At 39.1% G+C, this 23098-nt stretch overlaps 1 protein-coding gene across 4 annotated transcripts in view; it reads right to left on the bottom strand.

Moving 5' to 3' along the window:
* BACH1 (BTB domain and CNC homolog 1) overlaps window positions 1-22328 on the bottom strand; it is a 35196-nt gene extending 12868 nt beyond the window's left edge. The window contains exons 1-3 of one of the 4 annotated variants that reach the window (XM_080612822.1): window positions 22116-22328; window positions 17559-17765; window positions 474-771 (exon numbers count right to left, since the gene is read on the bottom strand). In XM_080612822.1, the coding sequence (XP_080468948.1) occupies window positions 474-713 (240 nt within the window). In that variant the 5' untranslated portion in view covers window positions 714-771; window positions 17559-17765; window positions 22116-22328. Of the gene's footprint in view, window positions 1-473; window positions 772-4893; window positions 4926-12512; window positions 12714-13037; window positions 13201-17558; window positions 17766-22115 lie in introns of those variants that run through there. The other 3 variants (XM_080612824.1, XM_080612825.1, XM_080612823.1) reach the window with 3 other exon arrangements.
* Between the last annotated feature and the right edge of the window lie 770 nt (window positions 22329-23098).

The following is a 23098-nucleotide window of genomic DNA, read 5'->3' as shown; positions in this document are numbered from 1 at the left end:
AAAACTTGACAACAGTAAGCAATGCATATATGTTGTATTATTTAAACATGCCAAACCAAATCTTAATGATAGTGATTTAAAGATATTACTATCATAAGCTTTATTTATTACTCTAAAAGTATTCTCTTTTCATATAAGACTAGTTCTGCAATACCTCTTTACCATTTAATGCTTGGGTTTTGACAAACTTACATGCTTTGAAGCAAGTGCAATTTTAAAAGTAACAGATACTCAATTGAAAATGTCTTTCCTATACATTCCCCAACACTTATCTTCAGTCTGGGATATACACTGTGATCTCTCTAATCTTCACCTTAGCCAATGGCAGCTTTACAACTTAGAAATTCATTCCCTTCAGTTCTTAAATCCCTTGCCTTAACTTTTAAGTTAAGCACCAGCCTATTGTAAAACAGAACTGAACAAAACAGATTAGAAGCACTGGCAGGTAAAATAGAGAACGGAGTGACACTCACTTCTTCTGGCAAAGTGATGATAAGATCAGCATCCACTTGGCCCACAATTCTTGAAAGGAAGTAACTGCTGCAAGCTGCAAGCACAGCTTTGTGAGCCCGAAATCGCTGATCTTCCACTAAAATAGTAACATCACAAAGAATATCTTGCTTTCGCTGATCATCAAGACTGAGAAGTACATTGGTACTGTGTACTGAAGATTCATATGCAAAAACCACACTATTCTTCTCACTTAGAGACATTCTGTATCACAAATGGTAGTGTGAGTCTCAGTGGAAAGCATGCTTCTGTTCTTCAAATCTGGAGGAAGAAAAAAAGAAGTACACGTGAAAGTCGCATCCAACAGGAACCTATTGACACTAAAACACAATAAGAAAACTGTTAAACATGCATTGCCTGTTCTAATTCTTTTTAAAACTAAGATTAATACTCAATTTCCTACATGTTAATACATAAATACATGCTTATGAGCATTTAAAGTACCCAAACCTTAATAAGTACATCTTAAAATATTGCCTTAGTAGTCTTTTGGACCAAAAAAGGGAACAATATTTCATGTGACTTCAGTGACAAGGAACAGATTTTTCCTCAGCAAGTGATTCAGAGTTCTAACTTTACTGTAAGACATAAAAAACATTTAAGCTTTCATTTAGTTATCAGGATATTGACTTCAACACTATGAAAATAGAGAAATAGAACACATATCCATTAAGCCAAAATTCACCAAAATACTATGTAAGCTGCTTCTGTTTACTGATTCACCTAGCACAGACTAAAATATCTGTGTTCAATCTTCATTCAAAAGCAGTTAGCCTGCTAAACCAATCAGACATTAGTAAAAATACTCATTTTCTCTCTGGTAGGTTGGTGTTTTGTTTTGGTTTTAAAGCAGATTAGTTCTATTTTCCATTTGCCTTAATTCTCTAAGGCTGCCTTCCTTCCCCCTCCCCCATCACTATTTACCTGTTATGATTGTTACAAGTTTGTTTTCTTAATGGATCACTATGATTCAAACCACCTGGCAATGGAATCTCTTTCGTGACAAGGCATCAAAGTACTGAACTAACAGCATTTACTGGATAATAAACAACAGTAAAAGTTATATATGATGTTAGTAACCTTGAAATAAGCTCATACATAACTGTTCTACAGCTATTCCTGAACTTAGTATTTAAAGAAGGATGGGGGGAAAAAAGCCAGCAAACATAGGGAGAAGTCAGCCCTCCTAGAGAGTGCTGAGTTTAACAGCATTTCCAAGTCTGATCTTTACACTTACTTCTAAATTCCTATTTTCTTTGGATTCAGCCTTTCTTCTAGTTAAAAGAAAAGAAAAAAACCTAATAAAAGTGTCCTCACATTCAAAGCTCAATGAAGAAACCACATAATAATCAGATTTGGAACTGTCTGAAAGGAAAAATATATTACTACAAAAAATGTTACCTTAAACAGAGCATTCAGATTACAATGGACTATTCTACCCAGGAGTTACTTTAACTGGAGACAGTTGCTGACACTCACTCCAGCTGACAAAGGACTACTCAATCACTATATTGCTCAACAGTGGTTATTATGATATGCCAGCTCCCAACAACAATAAAACCTTAGCCAGTGCAAATCTTCAGTTTTCAAATATGGGAAACTTTCACAACATGGGGAGGGAGGGGGCACGGCCATTTTAAAACTGGTTAAAAAAAACAACCACCCTGCCAGCTATACTCCTCATTACTCACTGAAGTTATATTCATGGCACACAGGCATTTTTAGTCATCTTTTGCACAGAAAGAGAGAAGACAAAGATCCACATTTCCAGTGAAGTAGTAGCACAGTACCAGTCTGGACTTTGGTAAAATGCAGTGCATCAGCATTATTTGCCATTCCCACTCCCTCATAGAACACAGTGCACTCAACCTCACAGTCACCTTTGCCAACGTACAGATCATAACTTGGCAAAGACAAAGAAAGCAAGTCTGTTTCAGGGCATTTGTTTAAATTATATTATATATAATACATAATAAATATATATAAATATATATTATATATAAATATAAATAAATATAAATATATAATATATAATACATGATTTTTTTTTATTTTATTAAAGTTCTGAGGGGAATGAAAAGAGGAAAAAAAAAAAGTACACAAATCAGGTTTCTCCCCACTAAGCAATAGCTATACTCATGCACCGTTAACCCTAAAAGGCTTATTTTTGGAAACAAAAAACAGTTTAAATATTTTCATATATCCAATGACAAGAGTTGTTTATATAGGAAATATTTAATTTCTAATAATTTTTGAATTCTGAAGTAATTTCATGTGAGTTATTAACGAAATTCTATTCTTAGAATAGCTTAAAAGTAGCAAGCAGTGGAACGTAAATCATGTATCCCTATTTGTTTACTCTATATCCTTAATGTATCATATTCCTCAGATATTACAGCACATGCAGTTTAACAAAGTATTTGTTACCAAAAGGTCTTTTAAAAAAAAAAAAAAAAAAAAATCATCAAAAAGGAACGAAGGACAAAATGTAAAACTAACTCCAGGCCAGTGGGGAGAACAGGTAAGCATTAAAGATAAGGCCATATTTTGGGGTGAATACTTGCACAAAACTCACAAGGGTGACTATAGTTAAGACAAGCCTTTAAAGGTTTCTTTCTTCTTTTAAAGTCCCAAGTCCTCCTAACCCTTAGATAAAGAACAAATCATACATGCTGCTTTTGGGTTTTCCCTTATAAAATAATCCCAACATCCAATTCAGCTCATTACATTTTCATAACATTTAGCATGGAAGGCTAAAAAGAACAATAGTTTGTTTATATTTTCATATACATATACATGCACAGATACATATGTATGCAGAGGACAGTCAACCCTCCTTTTCACTTGATCTCTACAAGGCACACAACACACTTTCAAAACAGTGTGCAGCCTACTTGAAGCACTGGTAGTGAGCTCCCGATGTTATTGGTGCCAAAAAAAAAAAAAAAAAAAAAATAAAAAAATTAGCTTTCAACACTGGAACACCACCTTCTATTTCTTGAGAAGTGAAAATTAACATTTAACTTGAGCATAGCTTAGTTTAACACACTACTCTGACAGAACACTGTACTTCCCAATGTGAAGATTTCATCAGCTAAATTATGTCCCCACCATATTTAAACAGGATGCAAGTATTTTTGAGGCATCCAAAATATAAAACGTAGCATTTCATGAAGCATTTTGAAATTTAAAAGTACTTTAAAAAAACCCAAAAAAACCAAAACACAACAACACACACACCAAAACCAAACAAAAATAAAAATCTAACTACTGACATACATGGTAAAGAAAGAAATCAAAAGGGGAAGAACCAAAAGGCTGAAAAAGGCTGGTGAAAACAAAAAGCATCAAACAGGAAAGGGAAAACATTACCACTGTAAAAAGCTGTAACACTTCAGAGAAGTGCTAACAGAGGTCAAACTTGTGAATGACTTAATTCTGCTTTCCAGTTATGTAATAAAGGCATGATATACCAGATTTATGATAGCATTTGTCATGCACCTAAAGCAGTGTGGCCAGCAGGTCAAAGGTCATCCTGCCCCTCTAACTCTGCTCTCATGAGACCCCACTTGGAGCACTGTGTGTAGTTCTGGTGTCCCCAACATAAGAAGGGCATGGGGCTGTTGGAGCAAGCCCAAAGGAGGACCACGAGGATGATCAGGGGGCTGGAGCACCTCCCATATGAAGACAGGCTGAGAAAGTTGGGGTGGCTGAGTCTAGAGAAGAGAAGATCATGTGGCAGCCTTCCAGTATCTGAAGGGGGCCTACAAGGATGCCAGAGAGGGACTCTTCATTAGGAACTGTAGTGACAGGACAAGGACGAATGAGTTTAAACTTAAACAGGGCAAGTTCAGGTTAGATATACGGAAGTTCTTCTCTATGAGGGTGGTGAGGCACTGGCATAGGTTGTCCAAAGAAGTGAAAAATGCTCCATCCCTGGCAGTGTTTGAGGCCAAGTTGAGGCCTCTGTTGAGGACAGAGCCTTGGGCAACATGGTCTAGCGTGAAGCACCCCTGCCTGTGGCAGGGGGTTTGGAACTAGATGATCTTAAGGTCCTTTCCAACCCAAACCATTCTATAATTCTATGAGAGCCAACTAGATTTTCCACAGTGGTGTGAGAACAAAATACAGTTGTTCATAAATAATGTTATACACATATCCATAACAAGATTTACTGTTATAACAAAGACAAAAGTACATCTCTTCTGGAAACTGTTTTAATTGTATTTCTACTCTAACTCTTCCCCCAGAGGAATCAAATTCTTAAAATTAATTTCATAGAACCATAGAAGAAACAACATGAAAGCTCATTAACCACAAATCATTGGTTAGTGGAAGAAACTAGTACTGTCAGTACAAGTGCATTCCTCAGATTCCTCTCACCTGAAATTCTGCACACCTGAAAACCTCATAGTCTTTTCAGGAAGGGAAGAAAAAAAAAAAAAAAAAAAAAAAAAAAGAGAGAATATAAACACACACAGTAGTATAAAAACTACACAAAGGAACACCTGCAGGTGAATGAATCAAATTTTGCTCTGAAAACACAACCAAACATGCTTCTCTGAAGTTTCCATTCTTTATCAGACAGTGATTTTGAGATAAAAAATTATTTGCCTAACAGCAAAAATATCTGCTCCTAAATACCAGCTATAAAACTTTATTCTGCTTTATCAAATTGAATTAACTCCTTTTTTTTTTTTTTCCTCACTGCTAGCACACAATTCAACTGGTAAACTATGCCTAACAGTTACCTGTTATCATATCTTCAGTAAATTTAGACATCTCTACTTTTAACTGACCAGATATGCACCTATTTACTTTCAAAGCACATATAATGAAAATTAGCACTGCAACAATGTTTAGGAAAGGAATATATATATCTGTTTAAGTACATAGTGTGGAGATCAGAGTAAGATGACTATCAAGACTCATGGTGAATACAGAGCTCATTCAACACTCATTTTTCTCATGCATTTAAAGTTATTCATTAGCTTATATTATTAACATGGAGGTAACTGAAAGGTATAACAAGCATAAAGTACTGTAAAAAAGACTGCAGGTTTGCTCATCTGATTGCTTACAGTTGGTAGCAATTACTGCTCTTTAACTCCTAGCTGACCGCAGAATTAAAGAACTTAGTTAAGTGATCCAATCCCTTCCCCCACAATCTCTGCTTTAAAGAGTCACCTAGTGCAGATCTTCAGGTAAACTCACTTAACACTTAAAAAAAAAAAATAAAAAAAATAGATTTTTCAAAGATTATAATACTTATGAGAGTAGATAAAGCTCAAGAAGCTGTTGTTGCTAAGTAACAGAAGGAAAACAATAATAGATAATATTACTTTGGAATAGATAGCATAAGAGTAGGAACACATTACCAGGATAAAACTCATAATAATGTGATGTATTTCTCAGCCACATGCATATAAATCTGGCACAAGGTAGATTAATTTTCATGCTCAGCAGCACCATCACAACATGTAAAAGCCTGTACTTGGTATCATGTGGTCAACAAGAGAAGTGTTATGCAAGAGGTGAAGGAAGCTTTGAAGCATCAAGTTGTCACTGAAGCTGACAAAAGCACATACAAAAATCAGCTTACCTCCATATATTTATGATAGGGCAAAAGAACTGCTTGATGTTTAAGCAAGTTTCTGAAAATTATGACAGTTACATAGTCCTGGAAAGAGTTTTGTATTGCGTTTCACAAACAAAAGAGATACATACTTTTAAATAATATATGTAAATATAGAAATAATGTATTAGATATTCTTTTAATACATAATAGAAAAAAATAATAAACCCAGTAAATGCCTTTTACAATAGGTCTTCCTAGCAAACCACTCATAAAAGTCAGGATTTGACACAGTACCGCAGTACAGCACTTATCCCAAATCACTGCCACTTATCCAGATGCCCACTGGACAGCTACCAAAGAATTACATCTTTTTTTACAGAGAATTTCTAAACCATGAATGCTCTGTCAGAAATATTTTCTTAATAAACATACAGGACCATAAAAAATCAATCAAATTGACTAAATAGATAAAATACTGTTATTCAATGCACTGAATTAATAGCAAGAACTTCTTCAGACTTTAAACAAAAAATTAAACAAAGTATCTTGCACTTTGCATCAATGTTAGAAAATCCCCCAACATGCCACACAGTTTACAACTGCATTTTACAGTAACTTAGAAAAACAGTCACCAATTCTGTATGCTTATAGCTGGTTTATTGTACCACTTGCATCATTCTTTCTGAGAAAAGAAAACAAAAATAACAGCTGGAGGTGCCTCTGCCTGCCTATGACAGCTGCCAAGAACTTTACCACAGAGTAACTTAGAAGAGTAAGACAGCTATGTGGCAAATTCAGTGTCCTTTAGTTTATACTCAATCACCACAAAAGCTGAAAAGGGCGATATTTCAACATACAAAAGGTTATGCTTTATGGCTAAAGAGAGCATTTTGAACAGCAGACCAGCTGATGCTAGCAAGATCCACCAATGGAGCTAGAAGAAAACTCACAACTAGAAAGAATGAATGAGTCACAGAAATGAGCTCCATAGGCCCTGAGACTCTTTAAGGCAAACAGCCACAGAATACTAAAATGGCCCTCCAAACTGAGATACAAGCTTGAGTGCAAATCACTGTCATTTCTGCTTCTATTTACATTATGATACACCTGTGATTTATGTACATATTTACCAAAATACTTTTCGAACATCTAAATTTGAATGTTTCAAGTGTCCTTAAAACCACTTCCATCAAAGCACAGAAATCCATGGAAATCAGTAACAGTCATGCCTTTACTATTTAGAAGATTTGCACTTTCGGCAAAGACATAGCTGATTTTCCAAACTTACAATCTAAACATTTGGCAGTAAATCTAAGGACCTGTAAAAGAAAATCCAGGATCAAATGGTCACCGAGATACAGTGGGAACTCAGACACATTTGAATTCAGTAACATAACATCCAGACCTAATGACTATCTGTGAAAGACGTGCTGTCAAATAAAACACAGGACTGTATTTTGTTATCATCACCTGAAACATGCTTTAGAGCAAGTGCAATAATAAACCAGCACAAATTAAACTGTGGTTCTTTTGCTTCAAGGTCTACTAAGACAACAACGGTACTAGCAAGAGCCAAGCAAAAATACACATGCTACAGAAGTTGCATCCTATCAAGTGAAGGCTTTCTTTTAAAGAGTAACAGCCTCTTATTTTCTATCAGCCTATAGATCTACTTTAGATACTCCTAAAAAGAACTAACCTTTTATTCCTAGTCTCAGCTATCCATTATGCATCTCTACCACCACAATCAACTCAGTCTACACGTGTGATTTCTTCTTTTCCGACCTTCAGCTACCATAGATTTCCTGTAAATGATCAAGCCCAAAAGTTACCCAATTTACTAAAAAAGTAAAGAAAACTCTGTTCCTTAGTCTTTACATAGTGAACAACCATTCACTAATACCATACCAGATATCACTTCTCTGTAGTAATTACAGTAACTCTCAACTTGTGTTCAGTTAAAGTTCTTGAAATATGAGAAAGCAGAGTGAAGCTCCCTTTCAGTAGCTACAGAACCCAGGTGGGACACCTTTGCTGTCACTGTTACCTGAGCTGGTTGAACTTGAACATCCAGATGCTAATTCAGTTGTGATCACCATCACCATAAAACTAGCCAGATTAATTTATCACCTAGCAGGCAATAAGGGTCTGCTCAGCTATCACCATGCTTGTAACATATCTGTACTCACAGAACACTTCAAATTCCTGCACAACAACAACAAAAAAAAAAAGGCATCGTAGACACCCAAAAAATAGCTTGGAGAAAACAAACTCTGGGTGCTATTCCTGACTCCTACACTGATCTCTTGAGTAACTGCCAGCAGGTCACTTATCTCTGCCAGTTCCCTTAGGGTGGACATTCACTTTGTCTTGTACAAAAATCTGTCATCCACAGATGTAAAGTACAAAGGGACAACTATCATGTACTACTGCTAAAACGGTTTGAATAAGAGATGGTTTATTCAAAACACACTGCAAAGGCTCTTTTCTGAAGTTTTGTATCTATGTCCTTGCCCCCAGCTACCTCTCCTTATAAGGAAATAAAGTTATGTTACGGATGAATGCCTACAGCGGTTAATAGCTGCTGAATCATGTTATGCTGACAAGGAATGAATGAACAAGCATTTTTAGTGTTCGTGGTTATTGTTTTCTCAATCTTTAGTTCAAAAAGACTTAAAAACGAAAAAAGTGGTTAAAAATGTAAAAAGAAAGCTTTGCTTCACAAGACCGATGATGCACTCTCCTCTAGAAGGAAGCAGGTCTCCTCTTCAGATGATTAGCACATTCATAATTAAAATTCTAAATTGTATTCTTTATTAAGCACCTGGATAATATCATTCACAGCTTAATTACATAAATGAGTACTTTAGAAATTATTAGGTTGTATTTCTACAACATAATTCTCACCACAGCATTTGGACTCTTGTCAAATCGCAAGCAAGAATTAAAAAGAATCACGGGAAGTCCGGCAGGTTTTAAGTCTGTGCTGAGTCTTAATTTGTTTTCCAGGTTTTAAGCCTGAATAATCACTTTTTCAATATCTGCAAGTTCTACGAGAACTTGGGGTGCCTTGGGGGGGTGGTATGTCGAACCCGAGACTCCCCGTAGTCATAAGACTCCGGAAGCTGGGATTTTAAAGAAAAAAAAGCAAAGATTTATACCATGTAATGACAGAAATTTTCCCACCGAGCAGAGGTTTGAACAGTTTCCCTCAAAAGATGATATATAGCAGTCCATATCAAAGCCAGAAAACAAAAACCAAAAATTACTACATTGCCGTTTACCATTATTTTTACACAACTCTGTTTAATTTTTGGATCAGGGATAACAATCACATTGTGCGATTTGGTTTGTGTCACTGCTAAAAAAATGAAATAGGACTGAAGCGATTTCAAAGACTCCTTTGCAACAAAATCCCATCACTTATATCCTTCAATTCTGCTAGTACTCAAATAAAGTTCTTTGAGAAGGTAACAACAATGCAAAGGTATCCTAAAGGCACGGTTCGCCTAAAAAAGCCCCAAAACATCTAACAACAGAAAACCCCCATATACACAACACCCCAAAACATACTAGTAGAAGCTTATTTTATATTTCTTTAAAGAAGAACTGGTTTAGCTAAAACGTTCACTTGAGATAAGGGGGTAAACTGACATAACAAAGCATGCACAGCTAACATTTCTGGTCAACACTTGCCTTTACTCAAAGGACAAATATCTTTGCATTTATGGCTACACATTCTACTCTTTACCACAGATAAACAAAACACATGAACTATTTTGTTTTAATGACTGTCAGAATCCATTCACAAGTATGTATGTCAAAATATTTACAATTAATACTAAATTAACCATCTGTGGTTCTAATGTATCTTACTCTAACCTAGAAGGAAACAAGAAACAACCTGAAAGAATTGAGAAAGCAAACATATTGGCAAGTCAAAGTAAATACTTTCTGAAAGTGATATTCAATCGTTTCTGGTATTAACTTTTTAACTCTGATTTGTTTCCACAACAGTGCTTCACAGTACATGAAACTGAAACAAAATTCCACTAATATTTTAAACATAAATCAGTAAGAACTTCAGAAACATTTCTGTGAAAACAGAAAAACTTATTTTTTATTTACTTATTTATTCAGTAACAAAGAAAAAAAAAAAAAAAAAGATGCAGAAGACAGACTTCAAATGGTAATTCCAGTGACGAGTTCCACCAAATCACATAAAACTGTGTTTCAGTTTTCCCAATTAGGAAACTGTAGACTATTTTCTATCTGACATATGATGTTAAAAGACACAGACTTACTAGCTAAGCTGTAAATAAACAGTTTTAGAATGGTGCCATATAGAATACTGATACTAAAAGAAGTATAAACCAGGGCATCAAAAACTGTCTACTCAGTTCTCAAAGTATTAGACAATGGGCCAAGACTGGAATCCAAATGAACACCTACAGACATTATCATGACATTTGAAATTAAATCATTCATAAATAAGTTCTCAACATGATTCTAAAGATTAATTGAATATTCTTTTAAGACGCAGGTTCTCATTTAAAGCATTTTGAGCGACTACCTCTTTCGCTCTCCAATGTATGTCTAATGATTAAACTTGGTTTATTTGTATTTCACCAATGTTTCTAAAGTCAATTTACCCTTCATAGCATGCTTCCCCCCATGCTCCTTTAAAGCTTCAGTAGTTGACCAGTCAGTTGAGCTTTACTTTGACCTGCTAACTCACATTTATACCAAATACTAAGTTTTCCCTTTGTATTACTTAAGAACAAAACTTCTTTCATCCTGAAAAGGGCCTTAACCGGGGGGGGGGGGGGAACAAAAAAATATTCAGCATACTGCTGGAGATGAAGTTACTTCTGTGATACAGCCTATGATTTGTTAAAGCAAAGTAACTCTCCCCATTGCTAACCTCTGAACTGAAGGTGGGGGAAGGGAAAGCTGCAGGTGGGTCCTCACACATCATCCCCACTGTGGTCATCCTAGGCTGAATTCATACAACCTAATGGTTATTTCAGCAGTTATTTTTTTCCCACTTAAGGTTTTGTTCCTACCCACATTAGCAACAACACGTTACCTACAGTTTAACTAAGGACTGCATATAAACAGGACTTATGCTATAAATACCAAAGGTTTTTTTCTACCCCTAAAACCTCCCCTGTGAAACTTTCAGTGGTCAAATTCTAAGGTACAACTAGAATGCCAGCACTTGGACACAAACATGAATCCTTTGACTAATCTACTACTCCTTCCCCTCACACCAGCATGCCCAGTGCAGGGACTAGGCAATTCTTATATTAACATAAATTTATTACTGTTAAAAATATCCTTAGCATAGAATTTTAGAACCTATTAAAGGAAAATAAACACTTCAGCATTTTGGTATGAATTAAGGGTGTGTTACTGAAGCAAACTTTCCAGACACCCCACTTATTGTGCTTTTGTTTGTTTTGCAAGATTGACGTGGACAACAAGAGTAAGTTCTTTTTCAGACCAAAATAAAACTGGGAATCATTCTTTAGAAGCTTCCCAGTTCTAAAGAAGAACATATTTCTTCAGAAGTCCAAATACAAAGGGATTCAGTAGACCTAGCTCAAAGGAAGCCCTTCTTAAACTCTTCTGATGTGGATATTCTGTTTTCAGCAACAACAGTTTCTCTCTGCAAATCTACCACTTTTGGGCCTCACTACTTGCTAACATACACACAGACTTACATGTGTTAGGGGACCCAAGAGTAATTATGCTATTTAAGTCAACTTTAAAGTTAAACACAAACCAGAGAATAAGATCTGCAATATCTTAGCTGCTTTAATTTGAAACCACCATGTCTGAAAGGAATATACTCTTTTGTTTTCTCTTCAGTATGGCATAATATTTAAGATTAAAGAACTGACTATTACTAGACTATCCAGAGCTCTGCATAACCTTAATTTACAGTGTTTCTGGACTGCAATTACTCCATTACTACAGTCAAGTGTTTTTCACACGATGGAAGTGCCTTCCTAAAGTGCCTCAAATTGATGTGTCTGTCAAAAGTCACTGTATGATGAAACTGCACATTCAGTTACCTTCACTTTATCTGCACTGTGAGAACACTTGCTAGTCCCTTTTTCAATAAAACAAACATTTACAGGGCCCAGTTGCATATCAGTTTGGGATTAGTGTTATATTGCCATACTAAAATGGAGAATGTAAACATAAATGGGCAGAAAAACAGATGATTATTCTTTTATGATTACTACATTTTCAGCATACCCCAGAGCATGTCAAGTACTTCACCATACAGAACAAGACAGATTAAGATTTGTACCTCGCTGTTTACAGTCTAAAATAAATCTCATCAAGCTCCCACAAAGGGTAACAAAACCTACACACACCAGTTGCACATTTCACCCGGGGAAAGCGGGCTTACCGCCAGACTTCCAGCACGGTTGATCTGTCCCGTTCGCGCAGGGCCAGGCACCGCTCCTTGGGAGCCCCGTGCCAGTCACCGGAGCCTACGGGCACATGGGCACCCACGGAAACCGGGGACGAGGCGCTGAGCAATGACTGACTGCCCGACCCCGCGGCGGCGCTGGGCACAGGCCTCGGGGGAAGGTGAAGAGACGAATACCTGAAACACGGCACGGCGGAGAGGGAGCCGGGCACCGACGGGTGCCCGCCGCGGCCCGGCCGCCACCGCCCCGGCGCCCCCGCGAGCACGGCTGCTCCAGACGTCCCCTCTCCCGGGACGGGCCACCACACCAGCCGCAGAGCGGCGAGGGGGGAGGACGGGCCAGCTGACTAACACCGCCCCTGCGAACGCACTTCAGCCTCCTCTACACGCACCTCCCTCCCACGTCTCACGGGGCGCTGCCTTCGCCCCAACACTACCACTTGCCACCACCACCACTTCAGTCCAGCGGGCACCGACGGTGGCCGATTCTGCTAAGCTCACCTCAGTGCCGCCGCCGCCTCCTGCTGCTGCCGCCGCTGCCGCTCACCCGCGGGCCGGTCAACCGGCCGTAGGTCAGCGCCGCCGTCCCCGGCTCGCCCCCTTCTTCCTCCTCCTCCTCCCGCTCTCCCTAGCTCGGCCGCCCCTAACACAAGCTGCGGCCCGACTGCGGCGCGAGCGGTCAGGTGACTCCCAACAACATTACCCGCCTGCCCCCCGCGCACACACCCCGCCCGCTGATTGGAAGCGGCGCTCCCCGCCGACGCGCAGCCGCCCACACCGGCGCACAGTGCGCAGCCGCTCCGTGCGCCGCCGCTGGGCCCTGCCGCCCGCCTACCCACCCACCGGCGCTCCTTGAGAGGCCGCGGCGGCCGTGGAGATGTGGTGGGCAGTTTGTCAGCCCTCTGAGGGGAACGGGGTCGCGGACGGGGAGACTTAGATGCCCCCAAGGGGCAGTTGCTGTCCGGATCGGAAGTGCTGGTAGTGGAGCTGGACTCGGCCCCGCAGCTGTCGCCTCTTGGGTTGTCCGGGACGGGACGTGATGGGGCTGTGCAGGCTTTGTGCGTGTAAGACTCTTGCCATTGTGGAAATGTGGCGGTAGGCTTGGGCTGGGAAGTGCCCCATGTCAGTAGGCTTGACCAGTAGCACAGTCATAGAATCATAGAATCAACCAGTTTGGAAAAGACCTTTAACATCATCAAGTCCAACCATTACCTCAGGACTGCCAAGTCCACCACTAAACCGCATCGCTGAGGACCTCATCTACACGGTTTGTGAAGTGATTTGAATCCCTTCCGAGGATGCCCACCACTTCCCTGGGCAGCCTGTTCCAATGCCTAAGCGCCCTCTCAGTGAAGAAATTTTTCCTAACATCCAGTCTAAACCTCCCCTGGTGCTGCTTGAGGCTGTAACCTTGTCCTGTCACTTGTTACTGGGGAGAAGAGACTGACCCCCACTTCACTACATCCTCCTTTCAAGTAGTTGTAGAGAGCGATAAGGTGCCCCTTGAGCCTTCTTTTCTCCAGACTGAACAACCTCATCAGGCTTGTGCTCCAGACCCTTCACCAGCTTCATTGCAATGAGTGACATTTCTGTGCCAGGGAGCGGTATCTAACATTCTGTAAAGCTGCCATCCTTTTTAATTCCATTTTAAAAAGGAAGATTTTGCTGATATAACTTAACAACTTGCTCAGTTTATGTTGTGTGATCTAGAATGCTTTCTGGAAACTCAGGCTGTGCTGATGTGAGGGTGATTTGCTGAAAGTGGCCTGTTGACAGGCCTCATCCTCATGTTGGGTCTGATTTGTCAACCAGCTATCGAGCTCTGCACTGTGCTGTGTAAAAGGAGATAAGATGTCAAGTAAAGAGAAAAAACACTGCAGAGCGAGTTGTGGTGAGGAGATAACCTTCCATTAGCAACAGACAGACACACCAGTGCTAGAACTGAGAATGGTGTGGTGTTACTGTTGAGCTAATTTCCTTACTGAAAGGCAGACTGGGATGTCCAGTGCCGCGTGTATGGAGCTTGCATAGTTTTCATACTGTCCTGACAAGTCTTTTTGTGTGATGCCATCTGCATGTACAAATTCAGAGAGATAGCTAAGAGAATGTCTTAGCAAATGCTGCTGTGTGTTCCCCTGCTCAGGCCTAGAGAATTTTCAGTACTTTTAGGCTCTGGTAGGTATTGGCCTCCTCCGAAAGCAACTTAGAGTAGCAGTAAGGTCTTTTCTTCTGCTGAAAACAGGCAGATGGCAGCTTGTTCTCCCCAGTACCATCTTGAAGGCAATACGAAGGGAAAAACTGATTGACAGATGGAAAAAAATTCTCCTCTTTCATACCATTAAAAGGGAAAAAATTCTCTGTTGCCCAGGTCAGAGGGGATAAACCCCAGATACTTGTTGATTCAAGAACACCACTGATGGCAACCTCCTTCCAGAAGCTGCATATCCTGAGTAAAATATTAATGACGGCAAAAGATGCACTGCCAAGAATACTAATGGGAATTTCATTGTTATGAAATTTTAACAAAGTTTAACAATTTTGTTTACATTTTAATCGTAAGACTGCATTTATGCCTCATAAAATAAAACATAAGAAATAGAAAATCAGTCTTACACTGTATTTGAGTATCATGTGACTAGTTTGAGCTGGTTTTTACAGTAGATATGCTAAACTTCATTTTAGCCTTGCTGAGAATTTTTGGGGAAGGTGTGAGCAAAGATGTTACTGGTAATATTTACTAATGATAGGTGTATATAAAAGAGGAGGGAGTTCCTCTCATGTTTGGGTGTAATGACATACCTTGCATAATTCAGAAAGAGATGAAACCATGGGGAGTAATGCCTATGTTTGAAAAGCATGGAGTGTCATTCTCAGAAGCATGTTTTACATATTACTTTACTCCTATATTAATACTCTCTTCTTTACTCCTGCATTAATACTCTTTTTCTACAGAGTTACTACCATTACAATGGCAATGATAATGAAATTCTTGTTTTATTTTCTTTCAGTGGCAAGCTGGTTAGAAGTTGCAGAGGTAGGAGGTTTGAGGGATATATAACTGATTCCACCTCCACCCAGTGAACCAAACAGTTTCGCTTTCACAGAAAATTAGAAAGGAAATTTTCAGTAGCTTTCTTCAAAAGTCATTATACCAGATTAAAACTGATAACAGACAGGAAATCTCTGCCCTTTTATTAGTATGTTTGCTAACTGAAAAGGCATTTCTGAATTGGATTTTTTTTTTGAAGTGGGGAGTGGCTGCATTTCACAGGCAGGCTTCACTTTTCCCTGGATCATTTCTAAGTCTTTTAGGCTTAGTTTTGTAAGGTACATTTTGTTACTATTTTTTCGTCTCCATTTCTTTCATCAGATATATTCATTAGCATCTAGAATTAAAATGACAACCTGAAGCACTGTAAAAGCACATGTGGAACCATAACCCAAGTAGCAGTTCCAGATTACTTACTTGAGGGTTTCCAGTTGCTCTGGGCTCTGAGAATTCATAGTACTTAAAAAATAAAAGCTGTCATTTCCTCCATCAACAGCATTAAAGGTAGATGTTAATGCTTTGTCTGGATGTGCACCAGGTAAAAGTCTGTCTTTTTGTTAGACCTGTGGTAAACCTGGCACGTCAACTGTAGCCATCTTCCAAAGCCACACACCTTTTGTTTTAGTTTTACATGCATCTGGATTCTTACAGTGTTTATTGTGGGCTAGTACAGCCGAGTCTTTTGTAACTGACAATCATACAAAACAAATAAAAGCAACATCAATAAAGTAAACAATCTACTGTGTTGGCTGTACTTGAGGTTAATCTAGCAATGCATTCTCTGAAAGACCTGCAGCAAATGGGTTTGTATACCCATATGATCATCCACACTTACAGCCAGGACAAAACATTGCACATATGCCATGCTGGAGCTGATGAAGCGAAGAAGCTATCAAATTAGAAGAGGTGCTGAAAGGATATAAAGAACAGCAGCAGTGTAAAGGACGTGACTAGGCCAGGAATGGAAAAAAATCTGTTGAATTAAGAGCAAATCTGGATATTCAGCAACTAACTTAAAAATGCATAAACTTGTGGTGTTTGCGTGTTCATTTTACATACTGCTCTTGTGAGCATTCTCTGAAGGAGGTATGATGCCTTTGAGGTGAGAAGAATCCCCCAATAGGAGGGAGGAGTTCCTCTCCACTCTCCTGCTTTCCTTTGGAATTCTCTGGTCAATCTATTCATGTGTATTTCTGCTAAAGGAACAAGTTATATCCAGTACTTTATAAATCAAAATAACCCCTCAGACTGTTTTCTTTGTATGTAACAACTGTTACTGCTTTATTTATACAACTCCCATATCTTGATTAAATGAGATATTATTGGTGGCCCTAATTTGATAAATACAGCTATATTATAAAATGAGCATCTGAGATAGTTTTAATCTCACACGGGGTTTAGCAAAATCACACATGGTGGAGGGAGGGTGTGGTTCTCTCTGCCATTCCTGTGAAGAGTGTCTTGAACAAAATTCTGAGGCTTGCAGTTTTCACAGAGGCTAATACAGATTTTCCTTCAATGACTGTTTGACAGCTGTCTTTCACCGTCATTTTGTAATGAAACAAAAGCAGCTTGTTGGCAAATAAATTTAAGCACAACTTTTTGAAAATGGTATGTAAATAGTGCCTTTTTGCTTGAGGTTTGAGTACTAGCAGTTCTTAATGTATTCTGAATCTAAGTTTTTATAGTTACTCTTTATATTTTCTGTGAGTTGTAGTTCTCATGCTCTTACACATGTTGCTAATTCCCAATCCCCTAGTACTCAGATGGGAAGAAAGCAGCTTTAAGACAACTGCTAAGAATTGATGGTTGCAGAAATACAGGATGTTCTCAGTGTTTAAGCATAAGCAGAAAACTTAAAATACCTACCAACAGACTAAAAAGTTTGGAGGTTTTTCTGTGGTTTTATACTTGAGATTTTTGTGGGGAATAGGGGGGAACAGAAGAGAAATCAAAACAAAAGAAGCTCTTACATTGGCTTGAAGATTGGCTACCAAATTTCAGACCACACCCACCAAGAAGCGATTTTCATCTCTTGTACTCAGTCCTAGGGATGATGCAACGCTGACTTCCCACACAATAGGGAATAAAGTTATGGCATAATAGCTTGCTTCTCACTCATAGTCAAACTGCAGAACTGAATAAGTACTTTCCTCGTTGAAATTAGACACAACTGGAGACTGGAAAAAATAAAAAAAAAAATTAGTCAATTTTTTCCCTAAAAAGGAGAAGTAAAACCAGTAAAAAGGAGATCTGGGAGCTAGGCTGAAAAACAAGGAAGTATGTCTTCCTGCAGATGAATAATGAATGTCTCAAAGATAAAACAAGATAAAAATTGAGATGATAAATGCTCAGAGAATTAGTGAGCACGATAAGAAACAATAAGATAGAAAAAGGAAAATGTCTTTTTCTAAATTTTTTTTTCAGATACATTGACAACATTGATGCGATTTTAAGTCCTACTACATTAAATGCTGTTATTTCCCTATGAATCTTGGCTATCGCTGTCTTCTTGCTAGTGTTGTTTACTGCTTCTCATCCGCTAGATGCACCAGCCTCAGCTAGCACTTGTTTGGGGCTTGATTTCACTGAGTTCTGGCTAGTCTTTGGATGGGCAATGGCCCAGAGAGGAGAAAGTGGTCTAATCTGTGGAGGTTAGTTGTGTTGACTACTGGGTATAGACTAAAATAGGGAACATTTAGGCCATCTTTAATATTGTGTGTGATTTTTCTGCCCTTCTCCTCTCCTATACTGGAACTGGTTTCATACCATAGAAGCTTGGCTAATAAATTCTCCAGAGTTAAATTTTAACACAGCCTAATGCTAAATATGAGATTCATCTCGCTTCTCTTTATCCATCTAAAATTTAGCTGTCTTGTCTAAGCTATTCATCTAGGCTCCCAGATAGTCAATGAAAGTAGATAGGCATCTCCATAGGGTAATTCCTCCCTTCCTATGGTAGGTATCTAAAACAGGTATGATGAAACTCCTTTTGGAGATGCCTGTCTCACACATTTGTCTGTGATAGGAATGTGAATAAGTGGGTTAGACTAGACGCATAACTCTCAAGAGGACTACACATTAACTGAACATGTGCCCCCATACTTCTGCGGGATACTGGGATTGGAATCCCCTAGAGCAAATGTGTTGTGGAATCATTGAGAAAAGTAGGTGCTACAGGCCCATCTTCTTTTCATCACGAAATGTCCAGTTTTTTTCTGGATGAGCAGGACACTTAGAAGAAGATTTCTGTCTTTGGTTCCTTTAGTTACAGTGTAGCAGACTAACGTACATAACAAATCCAGCATTTCTGGTGTAAGCCAAATGAGCATACAGATCACTGCAGTAAATCAGGTGTAATAGACATGCTGTTGGCCTAGATGCACCAGGTTTACACAGACAGATGGAATGCACTGCATATATGGAGTATGTCGATGCTTTCCTGGAAGCATCGGCCATAGTGTTGTAAGCAGTACATTACATTCATGTATGTGCAGCAATTCCGGTATTTCTCTGGAGCAGCAGATTTTCCTTGCGTATCTAGAACAGCTGTGTTGTACGTCTGCAAGACGTGTGTGAAGATCCCAACTGGGACTAGTCTGGTCTCTCTGGAACGATCAGTTGAGCTCATGGCCTGCTTTTGGTGTACTTCTGTACACCATGAGCTGCATCAGGAGTCACCTGGTGGAACCTGCCACCCTGGCTTCGGGGGGCAGAGGCTGAAAACCCTGTTGTATGCACATCAATGTCCAATATTACTTCTGTAGGCATCATACAGAAGGCTTGTCCATTTACACTCCTGTAAATGAAAACCTAACCGCTCCCTCCTGTGAACTTGCAAACACTAAAGCTGTTTTTTTAATCTACACTTAGATAACATTTTCTGACTGTAAATTGAGCTATCAAGGAGCTACTATGGTATGTATCTAAGTGACTGAAACCTCAGGGCTATGTCAATATTTACAAGCTGAAAATCTTGACTCTTATTTCAAAATGGCTTTTGAAGTCTTTATATACATGCTTTTAGAATTTATTTCCATACTGTCTTTTGCTGTATGTGTGTAGTACAGTTCTAAGTCTTAGGAACACACGTGCTTATTTTTAGTGGTTTCTTAATTACAGAAGTCTTCATTCTGAGAAAGCATACTGCTAATCACAGGAAAAGATTTTTAAATTCCATGTTTATAAGAAAAGAGGAAAACCTGCATTTCATCTAGAAGAAAATCCTATTCTAGTAAAAAGTCTTTTAAAATACAATTGTGAAAGTATCTTAAATCTAAAGCTAATTTGGTCCAAATTCTCATCAGAGCTTCCTAAACTGAAAATCAGCCTCTCAGGTAAAACTTTTTTTTTTTTTCCTCAGATACTATTTTTAAAAGCAGCAACCTTAGATTGTATTATTTCAATGGGGAAAAAATAGAACCTTTTTCCTTTAAAAGAATGAGGGGGGTTTTGGTTATTTTTTTTTTCAATAAGAAGGGCTTTAAACCATGTGTAAACAGTGGCAAAAGGGTGGGAAACAGATTTAAAATGTGTCTAGCTGTGGAAAATAAGAGGCCTGCTTAAATAGGCTAAGAGAGGTGTATGCAAAGACTAAAGAATGAGAACTGCAGCAAGACAGCTAGAAGAGCACCATCTGGGTACTTAGCTTTAAAGAGGAAAACGATTTATTCATGAAAATTGGATTTGCTTTCCTGGAAACCTGGCGTAAAGCTGTTAAGGGCTGAAATCTTGTCATATGGCAATGACTGATCTGAGGGGTCTCGGAAAAAACAAGGAATGTTCAGGAGGCAAGGTGAAATTCCTTCAGCCAGACTGTCCAGACCAGGTATTATCACACATTGACTCTTCTGAAGCCTGGGAAGACACCTTGGTGTATGTGGGAAAGCTAGTGTATGTCATCTGGGGCTCAATAGGTATTTGCAGTCTCAAGTAATGCTGTGGGATTGCAGCTGTGCAGGCTTTAGATGAATTAGCTCCCTGCAGCAGAAAAGCACTAAGCCTGGAAACAGTAGAAGCTGAATTTTTACCCAAAGGCATAACTTCACATAGATTCATGGAAGCATTGAGGTTTTGGAAAGATGTAGGAAGACCTGGTGAAACACTTCATGTTTGGGGGGCTAAAGATGAAGCTAAATGCATGGCAGACCCCACCATTTCCGTGTGCCCTTACCCTGTGAAGGGGTCATGCTGGGGAAGAGAGTCATCTCTTCAGAAAATAGCCTTTGTGGTACTAGGGAAAGAAAGAGTCCATTTGCTTAATTTATAATAGAGCCTATTGACAGTTTCCTGAATTAGCAACTTAGAATGCCTTCACCCCCACCCCTGCACACCTTAGTCGAGGAGAACTAAGGGCTGATAGTGAGCTGGTAGTGCATTATTCCCATGTGTGTCTGGTTTGGGGCTCTTGGTTTCACTCTAAACTGCTCTGATGAGTCTGGTCATTAGTTCTACAGTATCAGGGCTGTCTGGAGAACTGGCTTGTTGCTTTTAGAGTAAAATGCAAACCCTCCCCACCCCAGATGAAAACTTGGGGAACGTTCATTTTATCATAGAAGGAGGTACCCTGAGTTTTCTTATATGACAAAAGTATTTGTGGGTGAGACCCTTGAAAGTAGTTAAGAAGTGGCTTCTCTCTCACACACATGCAGCTTCATAAATCTCCGCGATACTTGAAACATTGAAACTTTGGACTGGTTCCCTGAGAACTGTAGTCATACCCCTGAGAGGAGAAGGATGTTGAGTCATACCAAAGAAAGGAAAGAAAAGCTGACTGTTTTCTCTATTACAATCGTCCCAGAGGTCAGACACAACCAAGACAGACAGATGAACAATAAAAACACTGGTTAAATGATTCAAAAGGCTAGGCTTTCTGGCATTAGACAAAAACATTTCAAGTGCTCTGAAAGAAAATATGGAAATGAATTGTCATCCCAGTGTATCTCAGTATATTTGCCTTCTAAGTCTAATGCTTGAAGAAGGATTAATTTTAAAATGTTTTGGTAGAAAGCTTTTGAAGGTCTTACACTTTGACTGCCCGAAGGCGATTGTAAATATACCAAGACCAGAATGGTGAACAATGAAATTGCATTTTCCTTTGGAGGTGTCTAGCAGTGGCATAGAGAAGAGATAAGTTATTTGGTTTAGGGATTTTTTTGCAACATGGCATAACATAATTTTTTAAAGTACATGATTAATCTTACGCTTAAGTAAGTTCTTCTTTATGATCACCCAGCTTGCTCTTGCTACATGAGATGATTGCAAAAGTGCATTTGAAGACCTGGCTAAGACTGGAAGGCATACCAGAATAAAGAAAAAAATGCCATACATTCAAATACCTGTCTAGGTTCTAATTTACAGCATATTCTTACTGTAACCTACTACTTCTGTATTGATCACACAATGACTTGCCAGGAAGACAGTTTGTTGGACATATTAACTCTACTGTTGAAGCTTTCTGAAAAAAGTGTTTCTTTTTCTGAGGTTGTACATTTTCCCATTTGTCATAAGAGGAAAAATCGATTCAGTACCTGCTACTGTTTAGAGCTGCATGTTAAATCCCCCACAACAGAAGCTGTTCAGTTTCTGGGACTCATTATCGAGTTGGAGTGTCAGTTGAGAAACCGGAGTGATTACTAGTTTGTTTGTCACTGCGGTGATCCAGTAAGAGGAGGGAGCCAATCTTCACCCATCTGCCGTGTCTATCTGAATTTCCTTCTGTTCTCAAGCAGCTGGCCAGTCAGCTCATCATGCACTTGGGTGTGACTGCAAGCCATGCTGAGTCATGCTTTAAGTGCACAACTCATACCGAAAGGAAAATGAGGCCAGTTTTAACCCTACTTTTGATTTCATCTCTAGCTTTGTTCTGTGAAGGTCACAAAAAGCCCAAATTGCTACACACAGCAAAGGGTAACCTAGTGCAAATAAGACGCAGGAGGAAGTGTCACCATTAAAAAAGAAAAAAGAGATAAATATACCTGCAGTTCTCTGTACTGGGTCTTACTGTGGTAGAGTGTCCTCTCAATAACAGAGCATTAGATGATGCACAAACTAGTGGTCATCTCTTGTCAGAGGATAAAAGTTGCTGAAAACAGCAAGTTGACAATTGGAAACTTTACTTGAAAATCTGGAACTTGTTATAGAAAAGTTGGAACTGATTACATAGTGTCATTTCCTAATAACTTGGTTCTTTGTAAATTTTTTTGTCTTATGAGGCATTGCCTTGGACACAATAGTCAGACAGTTTCCAACTGTTCCTGCTTTTCCTCTCCCTTCTTCGCAGCCGATGATCCACACCTGTAGAGGCTGCTTCTGCCAGCACTGGAGGAGACTCACAAGATTTTTTAGAAACCTTTCAGAGTTTGTTTTCTCACAGTGCAAGGTGGGAGCTTCTTGAAACCCCTTTCACAGATGTCTCAGGAACGCACTTCTTTTCCCCTTTCGCTTCGCAGAATCACAGACTGGTTGAAGTTGGAAGGCAGCTCTGAAGGGCATCTGGTCCAACCCCCCTTCA

This window comes from Psittacula echo (assembly GCF_963264785.1).
Source record: "Psittacula echo genome assembly, chromosome: 3".
NCBI lineage: Eukaryota > Metazoa > Chordata > Aves > Psittaciformes > Psittacidae > Psittacula > Psittacula echo.
This window is presented reverse-complemented; position numbering and strand designations above follow the sequence as displayed.